General features: G+C 40.6%; 1 protein-coding gene across 1 annotated transcript in view; it reads right to left on the reverse strand.

Moving 5' to 3' along the window:
• The window catches only part of SPAG1 (sperm associated antigen 1), a 32706-nt gene extending 14995 nt beyond the window's left edge, over positions 1 to 17711 (reverse strand). Inside the window, exons 1-12 of the mRNA XM_056854113.1 lie at positions 17572 to 17711; positions 16802 to 16961; positions 15510 to 15635; positions 14714 to 14778; positions 13785 to 13897; positions 12626 to 12731; positions 10274 to 10404; positions 7987 to 8093; positions 6712 to 6868; positions 3670 to 4089; positions 3219 to 3318; positions 334 to 486 (exon numbers count right to left, since the gene is read on the reverse strand). Of these exons, the coding sequence (XP_056710091.1) occupies positions 334 to 486; positions 3219 to 3318; positions 3670 to 4089; positions 6712 to 6868; positions 7987 to 8093; positions 10274 to 10404; positions 12626 to 12731; positions 13785 to 13897; positions 14714 to 14778; positions 15510 to 15635; positions 16802 to 16961; positions 17572 to 17711 (1778 nt within the window). The remainder of the gene's footprint in view (positions 1 to 333; positions 487 to 3218; positions 3319 to 3669; positions 4090 to 6711; positions 6869 to 7986; positions 8094 to 10273; positions 10405 to 12625; positions 12732 to 13784; positions 13898 to 14713; positions 14779 to 15509; positions 15636 to 16801; positions 16962 to 17571) is intronic.
• Between the last annotated feature and the right edge of the window lie 2666 nt (positions 17712 to 20377).

Below are 20377 nucleotides of genomic sequence, written 5' to 3' on the forward strand. Positions count from 1 at the left end.
CTACTGAGTCAACTAAGTACAGCAGTGGTTATTATATTTGTTTAGTATATATTTGTTTACTGTCAACCAAATGCTAGAAATTGTACAGATACAGATACAACATGGCCTCTGCTCCAAGTATCTTTACAATAATTACAAATAAGTTTGGGGAAAAGGAAAATGAGTGAAGATGAACAAAGAAAGCAAAGAGTCAAATTATTTTATGAATAATTTACAAATTATTTGCACAAGTAATAAATGTTTAGATGTAGATCAGTGTAGCAGTCACTGCAAAGGCATATCACAAATCATAATGTTACATTACTGTCTTATATTAATTTTAGAAATACTTACCTGTTAACACTGTCATTTGCTGCCTGGATCCCACTATCTATTTGCAATAATGTCTTGTAATCCACATATGCCTGCCTGTATCGTTCCAGGGACTCGTAGGCCATTGCTCGACGCAGAAGGGGTTTGAGAGAATACGGATGAAGGTCCAGTGCTCTAAAGAAAAACGGCCAGAATCCATTAGTAGAACAAGGCTAAAGAAGACAGCAGCACCAAAAAATATGTTGCCCCTATTGGCATACTTATAAACATGTCTATGGCACGTCTCAGATTTTTATCATGGATCTATTTTAAAATAAAACTGAAGGGGGGGAACAGGATTGGTTTGTTTATGTGGACTATTATTATTACATGCTTCTTGTATCCAGGCAGTGTTCTGAAAAGCCTATTAATCAGATGGCCAAGGAACAGATTTAAGCCAGTGATACTTAGTAACCGAGGAGCACCACAGAGGATTAATGCTTATTCTGCTTAAGTACTACCTGTGTATGTACCTTCTAGTATAGTTGTGTCTGCAGAACATTCAGTACATATGAAAACATACCTAGCTGATTAAGGCTATCAGTTGTCTCCTTGCAATCTACCTCAACTGCAAATGTTTAAAGGCAGTAGGGCTTCCAAAATGCATTGTCGTATTTCAAGGTGTATAGGAATCCCACAGAGGACTTCTAAATGTCCACAGTTAAGTATCCAAATATATGATGAACTCTGTTGCTACTAATAAAGGCATTTGTCACTTTTAATAATCATAACTTGATGTTCATTTCTAGCATTTTGAGAATCCTAAACACTTAAGGATATAAGCAAGGCAACCCAATTTCCGTATAAAATATGCAAATTAAGAATATTTGAAAATATTTGCTCACTTTGCATAATTTATACTATGTTAGTCATAAGGAGCAAAGAGATATTGAAGGTAATCAAACCTCAGTCCTGAATGCTCCCTGTACAGGCCACATTCTTCTAAGATGTCACCAAACACTGTCCATACCTTTCAATCCCATCTTCACTACTTAAAAAGTCCATTTATCTTACATAAGAATGGAGATTCTCAGAACGCTGAATTCTTTTCAAAGAACTGCAGAATTTCACACAGCCCTTGCTCTGCTCTTTCAGGCTCTCCGTGACAGGTGGATCCCAGGAATAGAGAGCTTTCCTCCACTGTCTCTCTCATAACAGCAATTAGCCAAACAATGCAAATCATGTGTACAAACACAGTTCAGATTTGGTGCATTGTAGTGGCTAGACAGAGCATCGAACTAGGACTTGGGGTGACCGGGTCTGAATCCCTCACTGGACAATGGAAGCCTGCCAGGTGACCCTGGGCCCGTCACAATCTCATAGCCGAACCTACCCTCGCAGTGTTGTTGGTGTTGGAATCAGATGAAGGCTGGGGAATGATGATGCAAAAGGCCACTTTTGAGAGCCAGTGTAGTATAGTGGTTATGGGTGTCAGACTAGTATCCGGGAGACCTGGGTTTGAATCCCCACTTGTGCTATGGAAGCTCGCTGGGTGACCTTGGGCCAGGCACATTCTACCAGCCTACCCTACCTTGCAGGGTTGTTGTGAGGATAAAATGGTGGGCAGGAGGACGATCTAAGCCACTTTGGGTCCCCATTGGGAAGAAAGGTGGGGTACACATTAATTAAATTAAAATACATTTTTACTGACAGAGTTTTTATGTATTAAAGTAGAAAGAAAAGGAAAACCAGAATGTTCCAATGTGCAAAAAAGATTTATGAACAGATCACTCTCTGAAGGGACTGAACACATTTTCAACTAAATTTGCAACCTTATTTAGGTTTACAGTCTGCCCCATCCTGAAAGCTTGGGACAGGTAATGATAGCAAAAATCTGACAAACAGAACACTATCATTATTCCATACAATCGTTCCCCCCCACACACACCCTTTCCTGATTTAGTCCTGAGTCCCAAAGGCCAATCCAAACACTTGGATCTTATTTCCAAAGAAGATTAAACTATCGGTCCATTCATCTTGATGAAGATTTCTTTGTAATTAAAAAACCAGGTAGCTTTCTAAACCAAAACAGAAGTTGCCCCCCTCCCCAAAAAACACAAACCCAGTCATGGCTATTCTGAATATTTAGTTCTCTGGGACCAAACTAACAACAGTTATCTAAAACAACTAGGACACTTGAAAGCTCATAAGGAGTCACCATCTAATTATGAAGAATGCTTCACACAGAGAATTTGAGAACTAAGAAATCTTGATCTGAAAAACATTTCTTAATTCAGATGAAACTTCCGTATCTTACATGCTAATCTAAGGCCCTTAGAATCTACCATCCAGTCATTTTTAAAATGAGGAAAACAACATCTGCAAAGCTGTGGCTTTCCCATATATCTCAAACTCCTGCAGTTCAACTCAGATACCAGTTAAAAATAATTAACAGAAGACACTTTTGAAGTGCCAGTAACACTGAAAACAGCACATTCTAGAGAGAATGGAGGGAAGGCATTGCTATGCCCCATATTGCATCACAGTCAGAAACTAATGTTTGGCTCAGTTTCGGGGAAGGACTGCAATGTAACTTTGAAATCATGTCGCAATTATGATGCAACTACTTGTAATATTCTGGATTTCACACAATTCTAAGTTCCGCTATCAAAGGAAAGTTTATGCAGAAATACTGATAAGAAATGGTCACTGGTTGTGTAAAGAACCTATTTAAATTTTATATTCACTGAAGAAATATGAACTGTCCTCCTCCTCTCCTTACCCAGGAAGTGATTTGCAACATCTTCTTACAAAACACATAAAGTAGGTTACACCTTCCAAGCTATTTAAATAATAAAACACAGTGAAAATACTACTATAATTATGGGGGGGGGGTGATGCCTCCCTGCAAGAAGGGTGCTATTTACCTGTTACAGTCCTGAATGCAGTCAACACAGTTGCCTTCTTTTAGGTAACATGCTGCTCTATTTGAATACAAAATACTTATATCCTCTGGACTCTGGATTCCTAAAATTATACAAAATTAAAATTGATTACCGAAGTCAAATTTTATTAATATTTTTAAAAAGCGTTATTTGGGTTACAAGTTACACTGCAGTAATGCAGTTCTGCTGATGAAGCAAAGCTTCAAGGACCTTTTGTTTCAACCAACAATCTATAAATACATTGTGTTATTTTAAAGTGCAACCATGTTGATTGGAAATCTACACGAAACAGCTGTTTTACTTCACCAATGTATAAGAAATAATTTTTCACAACTGCTTGTTCATTCCAGGAAAAAATCTGGAGATAATATATATGTCCACATATTACCCTTTAAAGTTACCATAAAATTGCTCTTAAGGATTTTGGACTCACCTGAATCGCTGACATTTTCAATTGCCTCTGAATACTTGAGAATAGCCTCTCCAAACTGCCCATTCTTAAACAACGCATTTCCTTCAGCTTTCAATGCAGCTGCAGTAGGAGGTAGCAGAGAGGAGCTCCTTTCTCCTGCTGAGGAAGATTCTACATCCTTTGGTACAGCATTACTGTTTTCGCTATTATTTTTACCACTGCTTAGATAGCCATTTACTTCACCCCCACGATCACGCAAAACTTTAGGCGTCCTTTGTTCCGGTGTGCCCTTTCTAGTGCTCGTTTCAGAAGGATCTCTGTTTTTCTGTGCTTCCTTGAATTCCGATTTACAGCCATCTCCTTTGCTGGGGAACTTCTTTTGCGCATTCCCCATTTCAGTCTTCTCACTTGTGACCTGTCCTCCCAATGGCACAGCAATTTCTATAAGGAAGTTAATCGGCTAGGTTAGAGTCTGCATCATCGGAAGGAACTATTGTAAAAACAAAAGAGGGGAGGACTAAAACAATCTATCAGCAGATTCTTAAGACACCCTAGCTTACTGAAACAAATTTACCCCCAAACAAATGTGCATTCTCAGTAGCCAAGCATAAAATATTAAGTATAAACAATATGCTACAGCGTGAATGCAATGCTGTCAAATCAGATTCCCCTTTTAATAATTCACTGTGCCCTGTTCTAAATGGTATACTAATCTCCTTGAAATTAACCTTTTAAATGCTGTGTTCAATTTAAAGGGCTGGTTCATGACTTGCTGTAAGGCAGCAAATCACAACTACATGCCAAGCCAGATTAAATGATTATTACCAGTATGAAAATATTGAAAAATATTTTGAAAATGGTACACATGCACACACACATTTTTAGTCTATTGTTTCAAGTCCACCAAAGAACTAGTTTTTTTTAAGCTTATCATTTAGATCAGGAGGAGGAGGAGAAGAGTTGGTTTTTATATGCTGACTTTCTCTACCACTTAAGGAAGAATCAAACTGACTTACAATCACCTTCCCTTCTCCTCCCCACAACAGACACCCTGGGAAGTAGTTGGGGCTGAGAGAACTCTAAGAGAGCTGTGACTAGCCCAAGGTCACCCACCTGGCTTCATGTGGAGGAGTGGGGAATCAAACCCGGTTCTCCAGATCAGAGTCCACCACTCCAAACCACTGCTCTTAACCACGACAGTTTCTAGCATTTATTTATTTTATTTACTTCTCTTACACTCCACCTTTCTTCCCTTTGTCATTCTCCTGTCCTCTGTTTTATCCTCACAACAACCTGGTGGGGTGGGTTAGGCTGAAAGCGTGTGACTGGCACAAGGTCCCACTGAGCTTCCATGGCAGAGAGGGAATTCGAACCTGGGTCTCCCAGATACTAGTCCAGCGTGCAACTTTCAAGCACATAAAATTGATATCCTTCAGCTATAAAGATACCTACTGAAAAAGTTAACAGGACTACTTCAAAGTAAGCAATCTGAAAGTCAGAGTTTTAAGTGCTAGATTAATAAACGCCAAATGTATAGCAAATAAACAGTACATGGTTTGTCTCAGAAAAGAACAGCAAATAAAAATTCTAAAGAGCAGAAAAAGAAATCTTGAAAAAAAAACAGTAAAAGGATAAATACAGGGCCACCTTCACAAATAACAAATTCTGCAGAATATTCTGAGCTTAGCAAGGCAAAGTAATTCCAGGATATTTTACTGCTATTCTATTTTTTAATTTAAACCATTACTTTTTATTATTTTTCAACAAAAATATAAGATCATGATCAAAAGGGGTATTTTCCCACCATACATCCCGTTAGAAGCTGTCCCACAGTAACCCCAAACTGTTATTTAAATTTATCTTCAAGAAGCTGCTTGGGATTTTGTTTGGAAAACCTTTTAAGGGAAAAATTGAGGGTGTGAGGAGAGAGTATGCACACACAAATAGCAAACTGTTTATTATGGATAAAAATTATGGATTAGATCCTACAAGCACCAAGGCAGGTATTCCACTCTTTCACTTTCCCCTAGCCCCTGTGATTACCCCTTGTCCCCCAAATAGCTGATGCTGAGAGTAAGGGGACCCTTGAGGACGTAGGAAGGTTATAGTGAAAAATGGGAATCAGATGCAATCACCCCTCCCTCTCAAAAAGCGGAATGCTTACTCCGCTAAATTTCCTCTGCTAACGGAAGTGGGGGATGACTTCACCCCATCAGTTCTCTTTACTGCAGCCCCCCCATCTGTCCACAAAGGTGTCCCCTGATTCTCAGCACCAGCTTTTCAGTGATCACAGAGTACTGCTTGGAGAAAGAAAAGAACAGCTCTCTTGTTCTTGTAGGATGTATGTTTACTAATATAAGTAAGTATCTTAAACAGTAAGTGGAAGAAAGCTTGATGAACTGTAGAAGACTTAAAGTTTTGTTCTCAAAGTTCAGGCCAATGAGAATAACATAAGAGCATCCCTGCTGGATCAGACTAGTGGTCCATCTAGTCCAGCAACCTGTCTCACACAGTGACCAAACAGTTACTTTTGAGGGCCAACAACAATAGGGCATAGAGGCCGAGGCCTTCCCCTGACGTTGCCTCCTGGCACTGGTATTCAGAGGTTTACTATCTCTGAATGTGGAAGTTCCCTTTAGTCACTGTGGCAAGTACCTGCTGATAAACCTATCATCCATTAATCTGCCTCATCCCATTTTAAAGCCACCTATGCCTTGTGCCATCACAATATTGTTTGGCAGCAAATTCCAAATTTTAGTCCCTTGTTGAGTAAAACAGTATTACCTTTTGTCCATCCTGATTCTACTGCCCAACAACTTTAGCAGATGCCATTGAGTTCTAGTATTTTGGGAGAGGGAGAAAAATGTTCTCTCTGTTCACCCTCTTTATCCCATGAATAATTTTACAAACCCCTATCATGTCCCCCACTTAGTCATCTATTTCTAAACTGAAAAGTCCCAGACTCTTCAGCCTTTCCTCATATGACAGATGCTCCAACCCCTTAACCATACTGGGTGATGCCAACTTCATGATCCAAAGAAAGCAATTAAAAGTTAATATTACTTCGATCTCCACTTCCATTTTCATGGTCTACAGCATTTTCTCCTTGTTCATCAACACCTTCTGATTCTTCTATGTCTTGTATAAGTATTCTTTTTCCTTTGATCTGTTTCTGAGATATGGGTTCTTTCAGAGTCTTCTCAATATCTGAGAGATTTTTCTGCGGCACGAGAAAATATTTTCTGTAAAAATGAAATGTACAAAGGATTGGACTGAAAAATTTCAGTCCGCTAACTGCAGAGTCTCACTGAGGCAAAGAGCCTATTGCCAGTACAAGGCATCTTGCTCTGGCGCATGAAGTAAGTTACACCAGTAGAAGACTCTACCATTAGCAGAAGGTTTTAATTACATGGCTTTGATTTTTAAATACAGGGTGGTAAATGTTTTACTAGAATGGTAAAGAATTCTACAGCGATCACCTCTTTACCCAGACCAGGTAGGCCAGATGCCAGAATGGTATATGAGCTTCAAATGTAAGCATAAAGTGATACCCATTGGGGGGAAAATCCTATCTTTCTTGTACTCTGATAGGCTCTGTATTAGCTCTAAGAACCGAGACAAAAATCTTAGTTCATGATATCATTGTTTAAATCTATTATGCACTCAGAATATTGCATGCATTGTTTCCTGCCCCATCTTATTGTCAAGAACTAGAAAGGGCACAGGAGAAAAACAAAATGCTATGAACGTCCTCTCTTCTGAAGGAAGGCTTAAGTTTACATTAAAGGTACTGTAATAAAGATTTTAATAAAGTTAAATAAATTTAAATAATGTTAAATAAAGTTAAATTATTTTGAATAAAGTTACATTATAAATAATTTTTAGACTCTGACTGATCAACAGATCAAAACCTGATAAATCTGGAAACATAACTGTATAGTCACTTTCCCTGAGCTGTTTACTTCTGTCAGTCCTACAAAGATCTTTGAGACATAGTTACAAGTAGAAACATATGTTCCATTTGCTTTAACAGTCAATGGAAACCATTTGTTTTCCAATAAGAGGGTTTATTTTAAGGTTGAAATTCAAAATCTACTAACTCTATGACAGTTCTACCAAAATAAATGGAATTACTTTGGGATTTGTTGGTTGGTGTGCACAACATACTTAAGGGAGAATTTAGTACACTCAAAGTGAAAGTGAGACCCTTATGGCTGTAATTGTATCCTATGCCTGAACAATATATACAAATACAGTACTTCCAGATACAAGTAACATAACATTTTACAAACATTCATATTTTATGCTACAACCATGAAATGAACTACTGAGACTTACCTTTGCTGTAGCATTTTCGGGCTCAGTATGTAATACTTTTTGCAAATCTTCTGCAGCTGCACTGTAATTCTGTAGATTCTTGTATACTGTGGCACGGCGCATAAGAGCTGCGGATAAAGAAAGGGTGCAGTAATGTAATTATCATTGTTTTAAGTTATATAGAACATAAATCCTTCATAGCAACCTATACAATAGAAATGTAAAAAAAAATATTATCATTAATTAGAATTAGCTACTGCAACAAGGCACAGAGGTAGCAATTTTCTTTGGCCCAAGGGTCCCCCAACCTGTGAAGATATTGGTGTGTTGAAGTATAACCCACTAAAATATATGTAATTACAGCTGCAAAAATGTGCACAGTGTTATTATTTTTGAGGAATGAATGAATGGTACACATGAAGACTTGAAAAGATGTTTTTGTTAAATGACTTATGACATCATCTGTCCTGGGAGAGGGGGGAAAAAGGGGAGGGGAGAGCGTGCAAAAGTGCGTGGGAAAAGAAGAGGAAAGAGATCAAACCTTTTTTAGATAACAAGCATAATTTACTTTCTCTTTCTCTTCCTGGTGAAAAGGCCATGTGGGAACTTCTCAGAACTGTTCACACTTGCCTAGCCCTAGACTGTAGGAACCTGCACAAACACTAGGTGTTTTTCCATAACTGGAAGGGGAACACTTTTGCTCTCTACATAGAGTTTTCCTCCACCTTTTCATGGCTTGCTTGTATCTCAGATCTTACATGACGTTCAGAGGAATGAGTTCTTGTGGTGAATGTAGGTGAGTAGTGGAGAAAGGTTCAAGTGTCTCTTGGTACACCACAAGCACTAGGCTGCCACAGGCTTCTTTCAACAACAAAAACGTACGTAAAGCCCTCAGCAAGAGTATTTAATCAGTATCTCATAAACAAGTTCCCCACTGTAGTGGAGGGAGAACAAATACATTTGGGACTGGCTGTTCCCACAGTACTTTTGATCCTTTTTTACTCTGAAGACCGAGATGTTACATGGCCTTAACCAATGGCTGCGAAAATAGGGTGCACTCCATAAAGCACTTACCGTATATACTCGGGTATAAGCCGACCCGAGTATAAGCCGACCCCCCCAAACTTGAGGCCAGAAAAGGGAATTTCTTATTGACCCGCGTATAAGCCGAGGGTCAATAAGAAATTCCCTTTTCTGGTAAAGCTGTGCTCTAAAATGGCGGCCGCCATTTTAGAGTGCAGGGATGATGTCGCCCCTGCCCCAGGTCGCCCTCCCGCCGGCCTCCCGGGCCCGCCCAACCCACCCCAACCCCAGTGCCATCCAAGGGGGGGAGGGGGAAGATCCCCTGAACCCCCTACTCACCAGGAGACGCGGCGAATCGGCGGCGGCGGCGGAGCGGCCTTCCTGTGCCTGCAGGAGGCCCCCCCAGGCTGCTGCCGGCTGTAGGGAGCGGCGGCAGCGCTGCCTGGAGGGGCCTGGAGGGGCCTGGAGGGGCCTCTCTCTGGCCCTGGAAGGCTGCTGCTGGCTGCTGGGAGTGGACCGGGCGCGGCAGCGGCGCGGCCTGGAGGGGCCTGGAGGGGCCTCTCTCCGGCCCTAGAAGGCTGCTGCTGGCCGCTGGGAGCGGCCCGGGCGCGGCAGCGGCGGAGGCGCGGCCTGGAGGGGCCTGGAGGGGCCTCTCTCCGGCCCAGGAAGGCTGCTGCCGGCCGCTGGGAGCGGCCCGGGCGCGGCAGCGGCGGAGGCTCGGCCTGGAGGGGCCTGGAGGGGCCTCTCTCCGGCCCAGGAAGGCTGCTGCCGGCCGCTGGGAGCGGCCCGGGCGCGGCAGCGGCGGAGGTGCGGCCTGGAGGGGCCTCTCTCCGGCCCAGGAAGGCTGCTGCCGGCCACTGGGAGCGGCCCGGGCGTGGCAGAGGCGGAGGCGCAGCCTGGAGGGGCCTGGAGGGGCCTCTCTCCGGCCCAGGAAGGCTGCTGCCGGCCGCTGGGAGTGGCCCGGGCGTGGCAGCGGCGGAGGCGCGGCCTGGAGGGGCCTGGAGGGGCCTCTCTCCGGCCCTGGAAGGCTGCTGCCGGCCGGGGAAAGGTGCGCGGACCTGGCGGCGATGGCGGCGGTGACGGCGGTAAGTTCCCCCCTCCCCCCTCTACCGTATTGACCCGCGTATAAGCCGAGGCCGGCGTTTTCAGCCCTTTTTTTGGGCTGAAAAACTCGGCTTATACGCGAGTATATACGGTACACTGGAGCACTTCGTCAGTTACATCCCATTCATTTTAAATGGATGGTGCCAGCACTATGTTTTCAGAAATAATTATTTCATTTTACCTTTTATATTACCAGGGTCCATTTTTAGTACGGTCTCACAGTCCTGAAGGGCAGCTTGCCAATTCTGAAGTTTTATTTCTGCCTGAGCTTTGTTATTGTAGGCAGCCACACTGGGGCAGGCGGATATGCTCCTACAGAACACAAAATGTATTAGGTCAGCCTGAAATTAACACATAAACTTCAATTAAGCTCACATTTCAAAGATCACTGAGGGGCTACTTGTACATAATATGGAACAATGTATAAACGAGCCCTAGATTTTTATTATTAAAGAAAAGCAGCTTTGGAACTGGGGAGTTTGGAACACCAAATGAACAGAGGAGTGGTTCATCCTTTCACTAACAGTAATTTCTCCTCTCCCAATGATCCCTCCAACTTGCAAACTGCTTTCTCTTCCTGCAAAGTTACAGAATGGTTGTTTTTCATTGCTAACACACATTTTGAATCAGCTAGGATGGGGAGCAATTTGGAAAGGAGGAGCTAGGGTGTGTGTTAAACACTGCCCCCGCTTTTTCTGTGCTCCAAATTCCTACATCCTCCCCTTCCAGCTGCTTGTTTTTAAACACATGCACACACAAAAAAGCACGTGGGGCTATCCCCATTTCTGTATAGCGTGGAGTTAGCCCCCAATAAGTAACAAAAAGAAGAGCTGTTAGGGTTAGGCAATTTCAAACACAAGCCTGAAGAATGTTAAGAAAAGATCTCTTCATTTAAAAAATTCTGGCTCTGTGCTAAAACAAACAAACAAACAAAAATACACAGAAGTTTAGAGGATCATAATCCACACTATGGTTTTTGAAGAAGAGGGGCGGGGATCTCTGGCAATATCTCAGTATGCTTGCTGCTGTATTTGATTTCATTTCATTTTTGTCCTCAATATTCTGAAACTCATCTCTGCACATTTTACAGTAATTATACCCTTCTCCTGGAATTGCTGCCTTACATTATCATTTTTATCTTGCTGTGTGTGGGTACAGAAACACCCATATACTCCCCGGTACATAATATTCAGTCTACCAAACAGGGAGGGCAGAACCTTGGGAGAGAATCGTGAAATAAATGCATACTGGCAGGGAGTTGCTTCTGCCAAAAGAAAAAAAAATGCAGATAAAATTAACAAGAGCTCCAGTCCTAAGAACTCTTTCCTGGGAGTAAGCCCCAATGAATAAATGAGGACTTACTTCCAAGTAAATCAGCTTAGGCTTGTTCTCAAGGTGTCTCAAGTGCCATTGTGGTGACAGGGCTAAAGAGCTGGTGTTGGATTTGGCAAATCCAGATTCCAATCTTTGCTCACCTAATGATGAATACTATATAGCCTTGAGCATCACTCTTTGAAGTCCTGCAAGACCTGTCAGACTAGATACCCTAGCAGAAAGGGGGAGGGAAGAGGGTTTTCCCCTTTTTTACCACAGATCTGATTTTTACCACAAGACTTTACAAGAAGTAGACATATATACACTTAATCTTCTACTAGCTGTCTTGTCTTCAGGCTAGATCCATCCATCCATCCATCCATCCATCCATCCATCCATCCATCCATCCATCCATCCATCTGCCGTCAAGTCACAGCTGTCTTACAGTGACCTCATACGGTTTTCAAGGCTTCCAAGGAAAGAGACATTTAGATGTGGTTTGCCATTGCCTGCCTCCACATCACGACCCTGGTATTCCTTGGAGGCTCCAATTCAAATACTCGCCAGGGTTGACCCTGTTCGCTTCTGAGATCTGACTAGATCAGGCTATATAAATCAGAATAAATCATATTAATCCAAGCTTCTGAGAGAATGTTATCTATAAAACCTTAATCTAGCCTACCTCACAAGGCTGTTGTGAAACTAAAACACTGCACAATTTTTTAAAATGATGATTGAATAAATGGTTTCATACCTATAACAGCACAAATCCATTAAGATTTTAAAAAGAAAAAATCTTCATTAGTTTCCTAGATGCACGTTACTTCTTCTAAATGGAAATGATAATTTTCAAGCTGGATGTCAATGTTCCCGCCTCAGACAGATTGCTGCTCTCACTATGCCAAAGTATTACTTACTATGGCTGTAACCCTGCACACAATTAGACTGGTTAAATTCCACTGCAGTAAACAGCTTGCATGCAGGATTGCAACCTACACTCACAGCCTTGAAACTACTAAGCGGCTTGTAAATTAAGGGATTGAGAAGCTCAGAGGTTGTTTCAGAACACTGAGCTACACTGATGCAAAAAGAGCTCCCAACTCTGAAATCGAATACCATTTTGAAAATCAACTTCTTCCATTCATTCAACAACACTTCATGAAAAATAAATAAATACAATCATAGAAGGAAAACAAAGGCTCGTGTAGCATCCGCTCACCGGATGTAGTAGGCAACTGCTTCTTTATAGTCTCCTGTGACAAATGCTTCATTGCCTTTCTCTTTTTCACGATTAGCAATAAAATTCTTTTCTTTTCTGGTCATACCTAGAAACAGCCAGTAAATATTACGAGAACAAAATGTACTGGCAGGACCAAAATATTTAGACATAAGACATTCCTGGTGCAGTTCTGTTTGGAGGTTGCTATAGAGGGCAAGCTGAAATAGGTCTTTCCCACCCTGGCATGAGCTTCCTTCCTTCTTTGCTCTACTGCAAGCAGCAAGCCCGGCATTAAGCAAGAGGCCAGATCTCGGTCACAGAAAACATGCTTTGCATACACAGAAAGACACCAGTTCTATCTCTGGCATCACTAGCTTGAAGCATTTCCGGCTGCATGGCTGGTAAATACCCCTGGCCTGATGCCTTGGAAAGCTACCACCAGTCAGTATAGTCCAAGCAGGGGAAGACAGACTCATTACAATGAGCCTGACTCATTACAATGTGGCTTCATATGTTCATCTCACTTAACAATAAGCTGGCTGCTTTATATACACTTTTACTTTCTTTTAAAGAATATGCTGTCTTTACACAGGGGTTTTAAAAAAATTCTCCTTGCAAAATGTTGTTTGCTAGCGGTATCACAGATTTCTTCAGCTTCTCTAGCAGGTAAAAAAAAACCAATAAAAGACACATTTTTATTCTTCCCTCTTAGGCATTCAGACACTCTGTTCATTGTGCGGTGGCAAAATATGGTAAAACATGTGTTTTATGTTCTTATGTGAATATTAGGCTCAGAAAGCAACTGAGCAATGGCCCCACCCTTCCTACTGCAGCTCCCTGCACTTCCTGAAAAGGTGCTCCTCATGATCCCCCTGGAAGAGGTGAGGGACTCCAACAAGAAGGGGAGGGGAAAACAGCAGAACCTCAAGTCCCCCTGGCACAAGTGGAACTGATTTTTTGCAGTGTAGTGGACCCAAGCCACTGGATTTATATAGGGGACACTGACAATGCCACTCAAGAAATACAGATAGCCAACTTTGGACAAAAGTCTTATTAATTTACAGGGTCACCAATCCAACCTATTTCTTCAAACAGATTCCTTCTCATTTTTAATGCAACAAACAGCCACTAGAGTGCTAAGTGATCGTTCACAAGGTACCTGTTGTGTCTATGTCAATTTTTGGTAAGCATCTGTTAACACCACAGCTGGCTTCAGACTTCTGTTCTTCACGGCATGCATCAATTTTGGAGCACTCCTCCTCCACATCAAACCTTAAAATGGGAAACAATATATTCCAGGTGTCATTTGGGGGAGCCCAGATTTCTTCATGAGATCTGAATCCTTCACTAAAAGTATAATCCTATACAGAGCTACCCGAGTCTAAGCCCATTGAAATCAACAGGCTAGAGTACTTCTTCATAGGACCGTAATATAGGTTTACCTTTACAAGTGCAGCAAACCTTATGTGCACAAGAAAACATGCATCTGTTGCAATCCTGTTGAAAACATCAGCACAGAGGTGGTTTGAGAAAAAAAGAAAACTTGAACAAACCACTGGAGAGCAACAGTTGGCAAACAGTACTGTGCAGAAGCCTGGGAAAAACCCAGTACAGCTGTGAGTTCAAGCTGCAGCTAAACTGCCCCATAGAAACAGTTAGTCAGCTACGAAAATATCATCAGTGTATAAGGGAGTTTGTAGTTAATTCAAGAGAGCCAGGATTATACTCATATTTTTTTCACAAAAGATACATAACCCTGGATCCTGCAAACACTATACCTATTCAGGATTCATATATGTTAGTATCAGCAGGGTGATCAATGTTCAACAGCTGAAAGTGTGATTTCTTATCCTAAGACCATAGATTTGATGTGCTCTGTAAGTCTGGTTCTACAATGGTAACTAGAACAGATTCAATAGTAAACTGGACTTTAAATATAAACAAAAAATGCAAATCTTACGATGCCTATTTTTTCCGCTATATGAAATAAATATTATAATAAAAACAATACTCCTTTTCAAAACTATCGACATAATAAAATAGGTATATAACTGAATTTCAAAAATTAGTTAATTGTATCCGACGTACTTGTCCCACTCGCTGTAGTCCCTTGGTATATTCTTCTTCATTTTTCTCCTTTCTGAAGCTTTGCCCTGTAATAAAGAGACAGTCAGCGGTTTCTACAGATATTTCAAACATTAAAAATCCTCATCCAAAAAAGGAAGCTGTTACAATTTGATCCACAACTTAAATTCCAAAAGGAGAGGGAGGAATAAGGTGCTACAGAGTGGGATCCTACGGTCAACAAGAACACTTGGATCAAAATTGGCTTCAGCTGTGTACAGACATGAAGGATTTCAGCAATACGCCCATGGGGGAACAGCACTCACTGGGTTTCTTCTAAAGACTGGGCTCAGGGGGAGAATGTTTTTTTTAGTTTACAGGAGAAACCAGATTTGCATGTACTGATCGGAAGATCTCTATTTTATTTATTTTATTAAATTTATATCCCACCCTCCCCTGCGATGCCGGGCTCAAGGCGGCACACAACATATCTAAAACATCATTTTATGGTTAAGACATTCTTATATAAAAATTTGCCCCATAAAAACTAACTTTGGCACACTTTATTCCAATAAAGTAAATAAATAAAAGTGTTCAACTCAACACAGGCTTACTTCCAAGTATATATGCAAAACTTGGGACTTCATATCTTAAAGCCCCTTCTGAATTCATTTGTAGGTGGTCATCATATCATTTAAAAATATTAAAATAGGAAAAATCATAGCAAAGACAAACACTGTGAACATCAAGTGTCTATTTATTAGGCAGAATAAAATTCACATATATGGACTGAACAGGAAGCATAGAAAGAGAGGCACACCTGGCTAATAGGCCCACAGCTATCTGAAAGACGAACTGGTGGCATGTTTTCCAGGTTCTCTCTGAATACTTCAGTTGTAGTATATCGCATTTTATATTCCTCTTCTTTCATTTCTGTAATCCAGTTCTGAAACACACAGACAATATTACTGCATTTCAAAATCTGATACACATACTTTCCCAGTAACCTTTAGTTTTAATATGGGTCTATGGGTTCGAAAACTTTTAATTGCAGAATAAATGCTGGACACAAAAGGGGGAAAATATCAATATTGGTCAGTATCCAAACTACTTTAGACATGCTCAAGAATTTACATTAAGCAGTGATTTTTAATTTAATTGTATTTTTTTTGCTTTGAATAACATTTCTCCATCCCATCTTACAAGTTACAACTGCTTTTGAAATTCCCTTCAATTTCAAAAGTCATTTGACATCCACAATATGTGGAGGCTGTTGCTATTCAAGAAGCACATCCTAAGTTGTCTTAGGTACACTGAACTAATTGTGCAGTTTGGATAGGACCACATTGATATGTGATCATACTCATACACACACTCACACACACACACACACACACACACACCACATAAAATTTAACAATTGCATTTATACTTTTTTCTTAGTTCTTATACATTAAACACGTACATCAAACTTAAGAACATAAGTTTCTTGCTCCAGCTAAGTTATTTGATCTATATAGTAGCATTTTTTAAAATTTATTGGCCAAAGTGATAATTTAACACAGGCTTATGATCCGAGATAAAATGTGACAATAAAGATGTAGTTAGATGAAAATATGATTCTAACAACACACTGCTAAAAATAATACAGCTTATTGATCTGCCCCATCATGACACTTAAGAGTCAAACTGATGTCATAATGAGATGAAATGTCTATGCAAACTACATTTGCTTCATTTTCCTGGGTCTATTATAAAGTCTTGTTACTCATGAAGAGTGCAATCCTAAAAAGAATTCCACCATTCTAAACCAGGTGACTTTAATGGATTCAGAACGATGCAACTCTGTTTAGGATTGCACTGTAAGGGATTGATCCAGTCTGGGCTTTACCTGAGAAGGTGTTACATTTATAAACACTATACTGTTGTTATAATACACTTTAAATATGTTGTAAAATGCCTTGAGAGCTTTGTGCTATGAAGCAATATAAAAATACAGTAAATAAAGGATTTTGCACAGAGACAGGGAGAGTTAGGAAAGGATTCATTGAGGCACCTAAGTAGGTACTAAACAATCATTTTAACACAGTACAGAATGCGGCTATAAAATACCCTCATTTCATCATTTATTTGTTCCCATTCCTCAGTTGTAAAATCAGAAGCTGTAGCTGCTGGTTTCGCTTTCCGTAGAGCTCTGCTGTTTGGAGCCAAAGATTCAATGCGTTTTTCACAAAATAATGTCAGATCAGGATAATAGCCTTCCTCACCAGACCTTGAAATAAAGACATGTCACATCACTGCATGATCTAAGCCTATGCATATCAGTGTTTCATTTTTTAAAGTATAAACAGCCATACCCACTTGCACTCCTCTCTTACATTTTAGAAATATAATCTATTAAAAATATTAACTAGGAGATTTTCCTACCATACCACCCCCATAATCTCTATTTCACTTTCAACTATTGTTGTTTGATTACTAAAAGGGGTGTAATTTGACTATAGCTGGTATGGCTATAGCTTTGGAATTGCTTTTAATCATTCTTGGTTCTAAGCTCAGTTTCTTTATTCCCAATGAACAAAATCTCTTACCAACCTAAACCAGTTTACAAAAGTTATCAATTTATCTATTCTTTATGTATTTTAGAACCAGAAGAGATGCAAGTATTCATTTTAACCTGAGCATATTACTGCTACACCCTGGTCACAAGACTGAATAATTGTGCTTGCTGGCAACTGGAAACTGTCATCTTAACAAGAGTTGTATTGCAACAGCTATGAAATGAATGATTATCTGTTGGCTTCTAAAGTCCAAAAAATGAATTATATCAACATGCAGATCCATGTTAATAAAAATAATTTAAATTTTTAGAAAATATTTACCGTAATATCCTGAGAATCTTTTCCAAATATTTTACATTGGTGCATTTTTCAATGTATTTGTAGTCTAGATGATCAATGGGAATTTGATATGTTTTCGTTGTTCCTTGGTCCAGTAAATATGAAACTTCCTCAGCACTCATTACTAGAAATATGAAATATAATTTATACCAGATTTTTCCAATGTTATTGAAATGCTATTTATTTAATACATTTATATGCCTGCTTTTCTCTCAGGCAACTCAGGACCCAAAGCAGGTACTAATAACAATATAAAAAGCATTAAATATTAAAATAAACATAAAATACATTAAAATCACATTAAATACCAGTCTAAAAAAACACCTTGCACCCCACTAGCAGGATGTGGCTCAGTGGTAGGGCTGTGTTAGCAGAGGGGCTGTGTGGCTCAGTGGTAGGGATGTGGTAGCAGAGGGGCTGTGCAGCTCAGTGGTAGAGCATCTGCTTGGCACGCAGGAGGTCCCAGGTTCAATCCCCAGAATTTCCAGTTAAAGAGACTAGGCAAGTAGGTTATGTGAAAGACCTCTGCCTGTGACCCTGGAGAGCCGCTGCCAGTCTGAGTAGACAATACTGACTTTGATGGACCAAGGGTCTGATTCAGTATAAGGCAACTTCATGTGTTCAGGATGTTCCTTCTTTGCCCAGCTATCCCAAAACTCCTGAGAATATTTTTGTTTTACAGCCAGGAAAGCCAGGAGCTCCCCATTTCTTTTTCTTCATGGAGGCTGTTTCACAAGCATTGAGCAACTACTGGGCCCAAGCTGCTGCTGAACACAACCTAGGCAAAGGGAACACTAACAATAGGCTTTGCTGGGAAGCTACTATATGGCAACATGCAGAGAAAGATTGTCTTTCAGCCAACGGACCTGGTGAGAAATGTTGTGTCCTTTTAACAGAGTTTTCATGTATGGAAACGGGCAGCAGAAACTTTTCATGGCAGGGACTTAAATAGCCTCACTGGTAAATAACATCCCAGGACATTTTTCTCCAGGTCTGCTAGCAACCCTAAGGAGAAACAGGAAGGATGCATTCCCCACATCAACTGACCAGTGTAAGTCTTCAGTCAGGACAGCCAAGAGGCTTCCATCACACACTCAGGCTGGAGGCAAGATTGATTAGATTATTTCAGTCTCATTCAAACATGCCTAGAGTTGAGAAACCATCACTCTTTCAACCACTTTGCCAAAAAAGGTAGATCTGAGACTGCTTGAATCTTTTACATCTTTAGGATGAAGTGCTGGTTAAATAAATAACCAAAAGAATTTCTGTTGGAAAACAGCATTAAACAGAGAACCATAGTGTGGAATCTTATTTGTTTGTTTAGATATTTATACCCTACCTCTGTCCCCAACTAAGACCCAGAGTGGCTTATAAAATCATTCTCCCTTCCTCTGTTTTATCCTCACAACAATAACCCTGTGAGGTAGGTTAAGCCAAGGGAGAATCACTATCCTCAGGTCACCCAGCAAGCTTCTATGTCAAAGTGAAGATCAAAAGCTGGGTTTCCCTGACACTTTAACCATGACACAATGCTGGCTTTTAGAACAAGTGTGCCAAAAACTGAAAATATACATTTAAACTGAATGCCAGTTGCTCAAAGTCTGCAACGCTACAGGCACAAATTAGCCAGTCTTTGCCACCACTGCACAAAATTCATTGATACTTCAGCCTTCTAAACAGCAGATTTTAATATTTAAATTTCTATTATTTCTCAATATAAGGATTTATTCCATTTTGCCATAACAATGAACTGTAAGACAAATAACGATTTAAGTGTGCCATGTAGCACTGAACAACATTTTTGTTAATAGTAGTATCAGGATAAACGCCCTCTTCAGGTTAAAAAAAAAAGTTACAGCAGCAAAATTTTCAACTGTTAGCAACTATTGCTAAGTACTCTGATCAGCATGGTTCCTGGAGATCTCAGAAGGCATTCGAGAACAAGCCCAGACTCACAAAGCTCCACAAAACTGTGGCTACGGGCTCACTTTCCTTTTCACTACACACAACAAGCTCCAAGAGAACATTTGAAAATCTTCCATCTTTGTCCCACTCTAGAATCTCAAAGCCATTTCTACGCTCTGCCCCCAAGATTAAGATGGAATCCAACTAAAGGAAAGGACTGGGATTTACTGCAGACACGTCCAAAAGACCACCATTCTTTTCCATCAGCCCTCCCTCTCTTCAGCAACCTTTAGCAGCAGGTTTCGTTGCACCTCCTCTCTTGAGGGGGATACATCCATTCTCCTTTCATGCAGTCTCCTTTCACTCTAAAGACAAATGTGAGGGACAAGAAAGGTAGTACAGTTGTATGAGGAAACAGAGGCATAAACATACTGTACTGCATTTAATGTATCAGCTTCACCATCATCTGGAAACCTCAAACAAACCAAACTTCCATTACCCATTCTACCTCACTGCCACTGGTACAACACAGTTGCCAAGGGGCTGGTCCCTATTTCAAATCTTCATTCTGTTGTGTGCTCACTACTCTCTCACCCCCACTCCCTATGTGCAATATCAGGAGTAATATCGCTGACTTCTTTTACTTGGTTGTTGTAAGGATTACAAAATAACATGCACCAGGAATTGTGGGAAAGGGAAACGATTTAGTACACCCACCGATCTTCTGGATTATTTAAACTCTCAATGAACAGGTTAGTTGTTGTCCCCCCGCCCCTCGACTCTCAACACTCCACTTCCCTGCAACATTATTCAGGCCTTTTAAAGATATTTTTGGTATGTAGCAGGTTCCTTTTCTGTAATTATAAAATCCTATTTTTTATAC

The sequence above is a fragment of the Euleptes europaea genome, chromosome 8, assembly GCF_029931775.1.
Source record: "Euleptes europaea isolate rEulEur1 chromosome 8, rEulEur1.hap1, whole genome shotgun sequence".
Lineage (NCBI taxonomy): Eukaryota > Metazoa > Chordata > Lepidosauria > Squamata > Sphaerodactylidae > Euleptes > Euleptes europaea.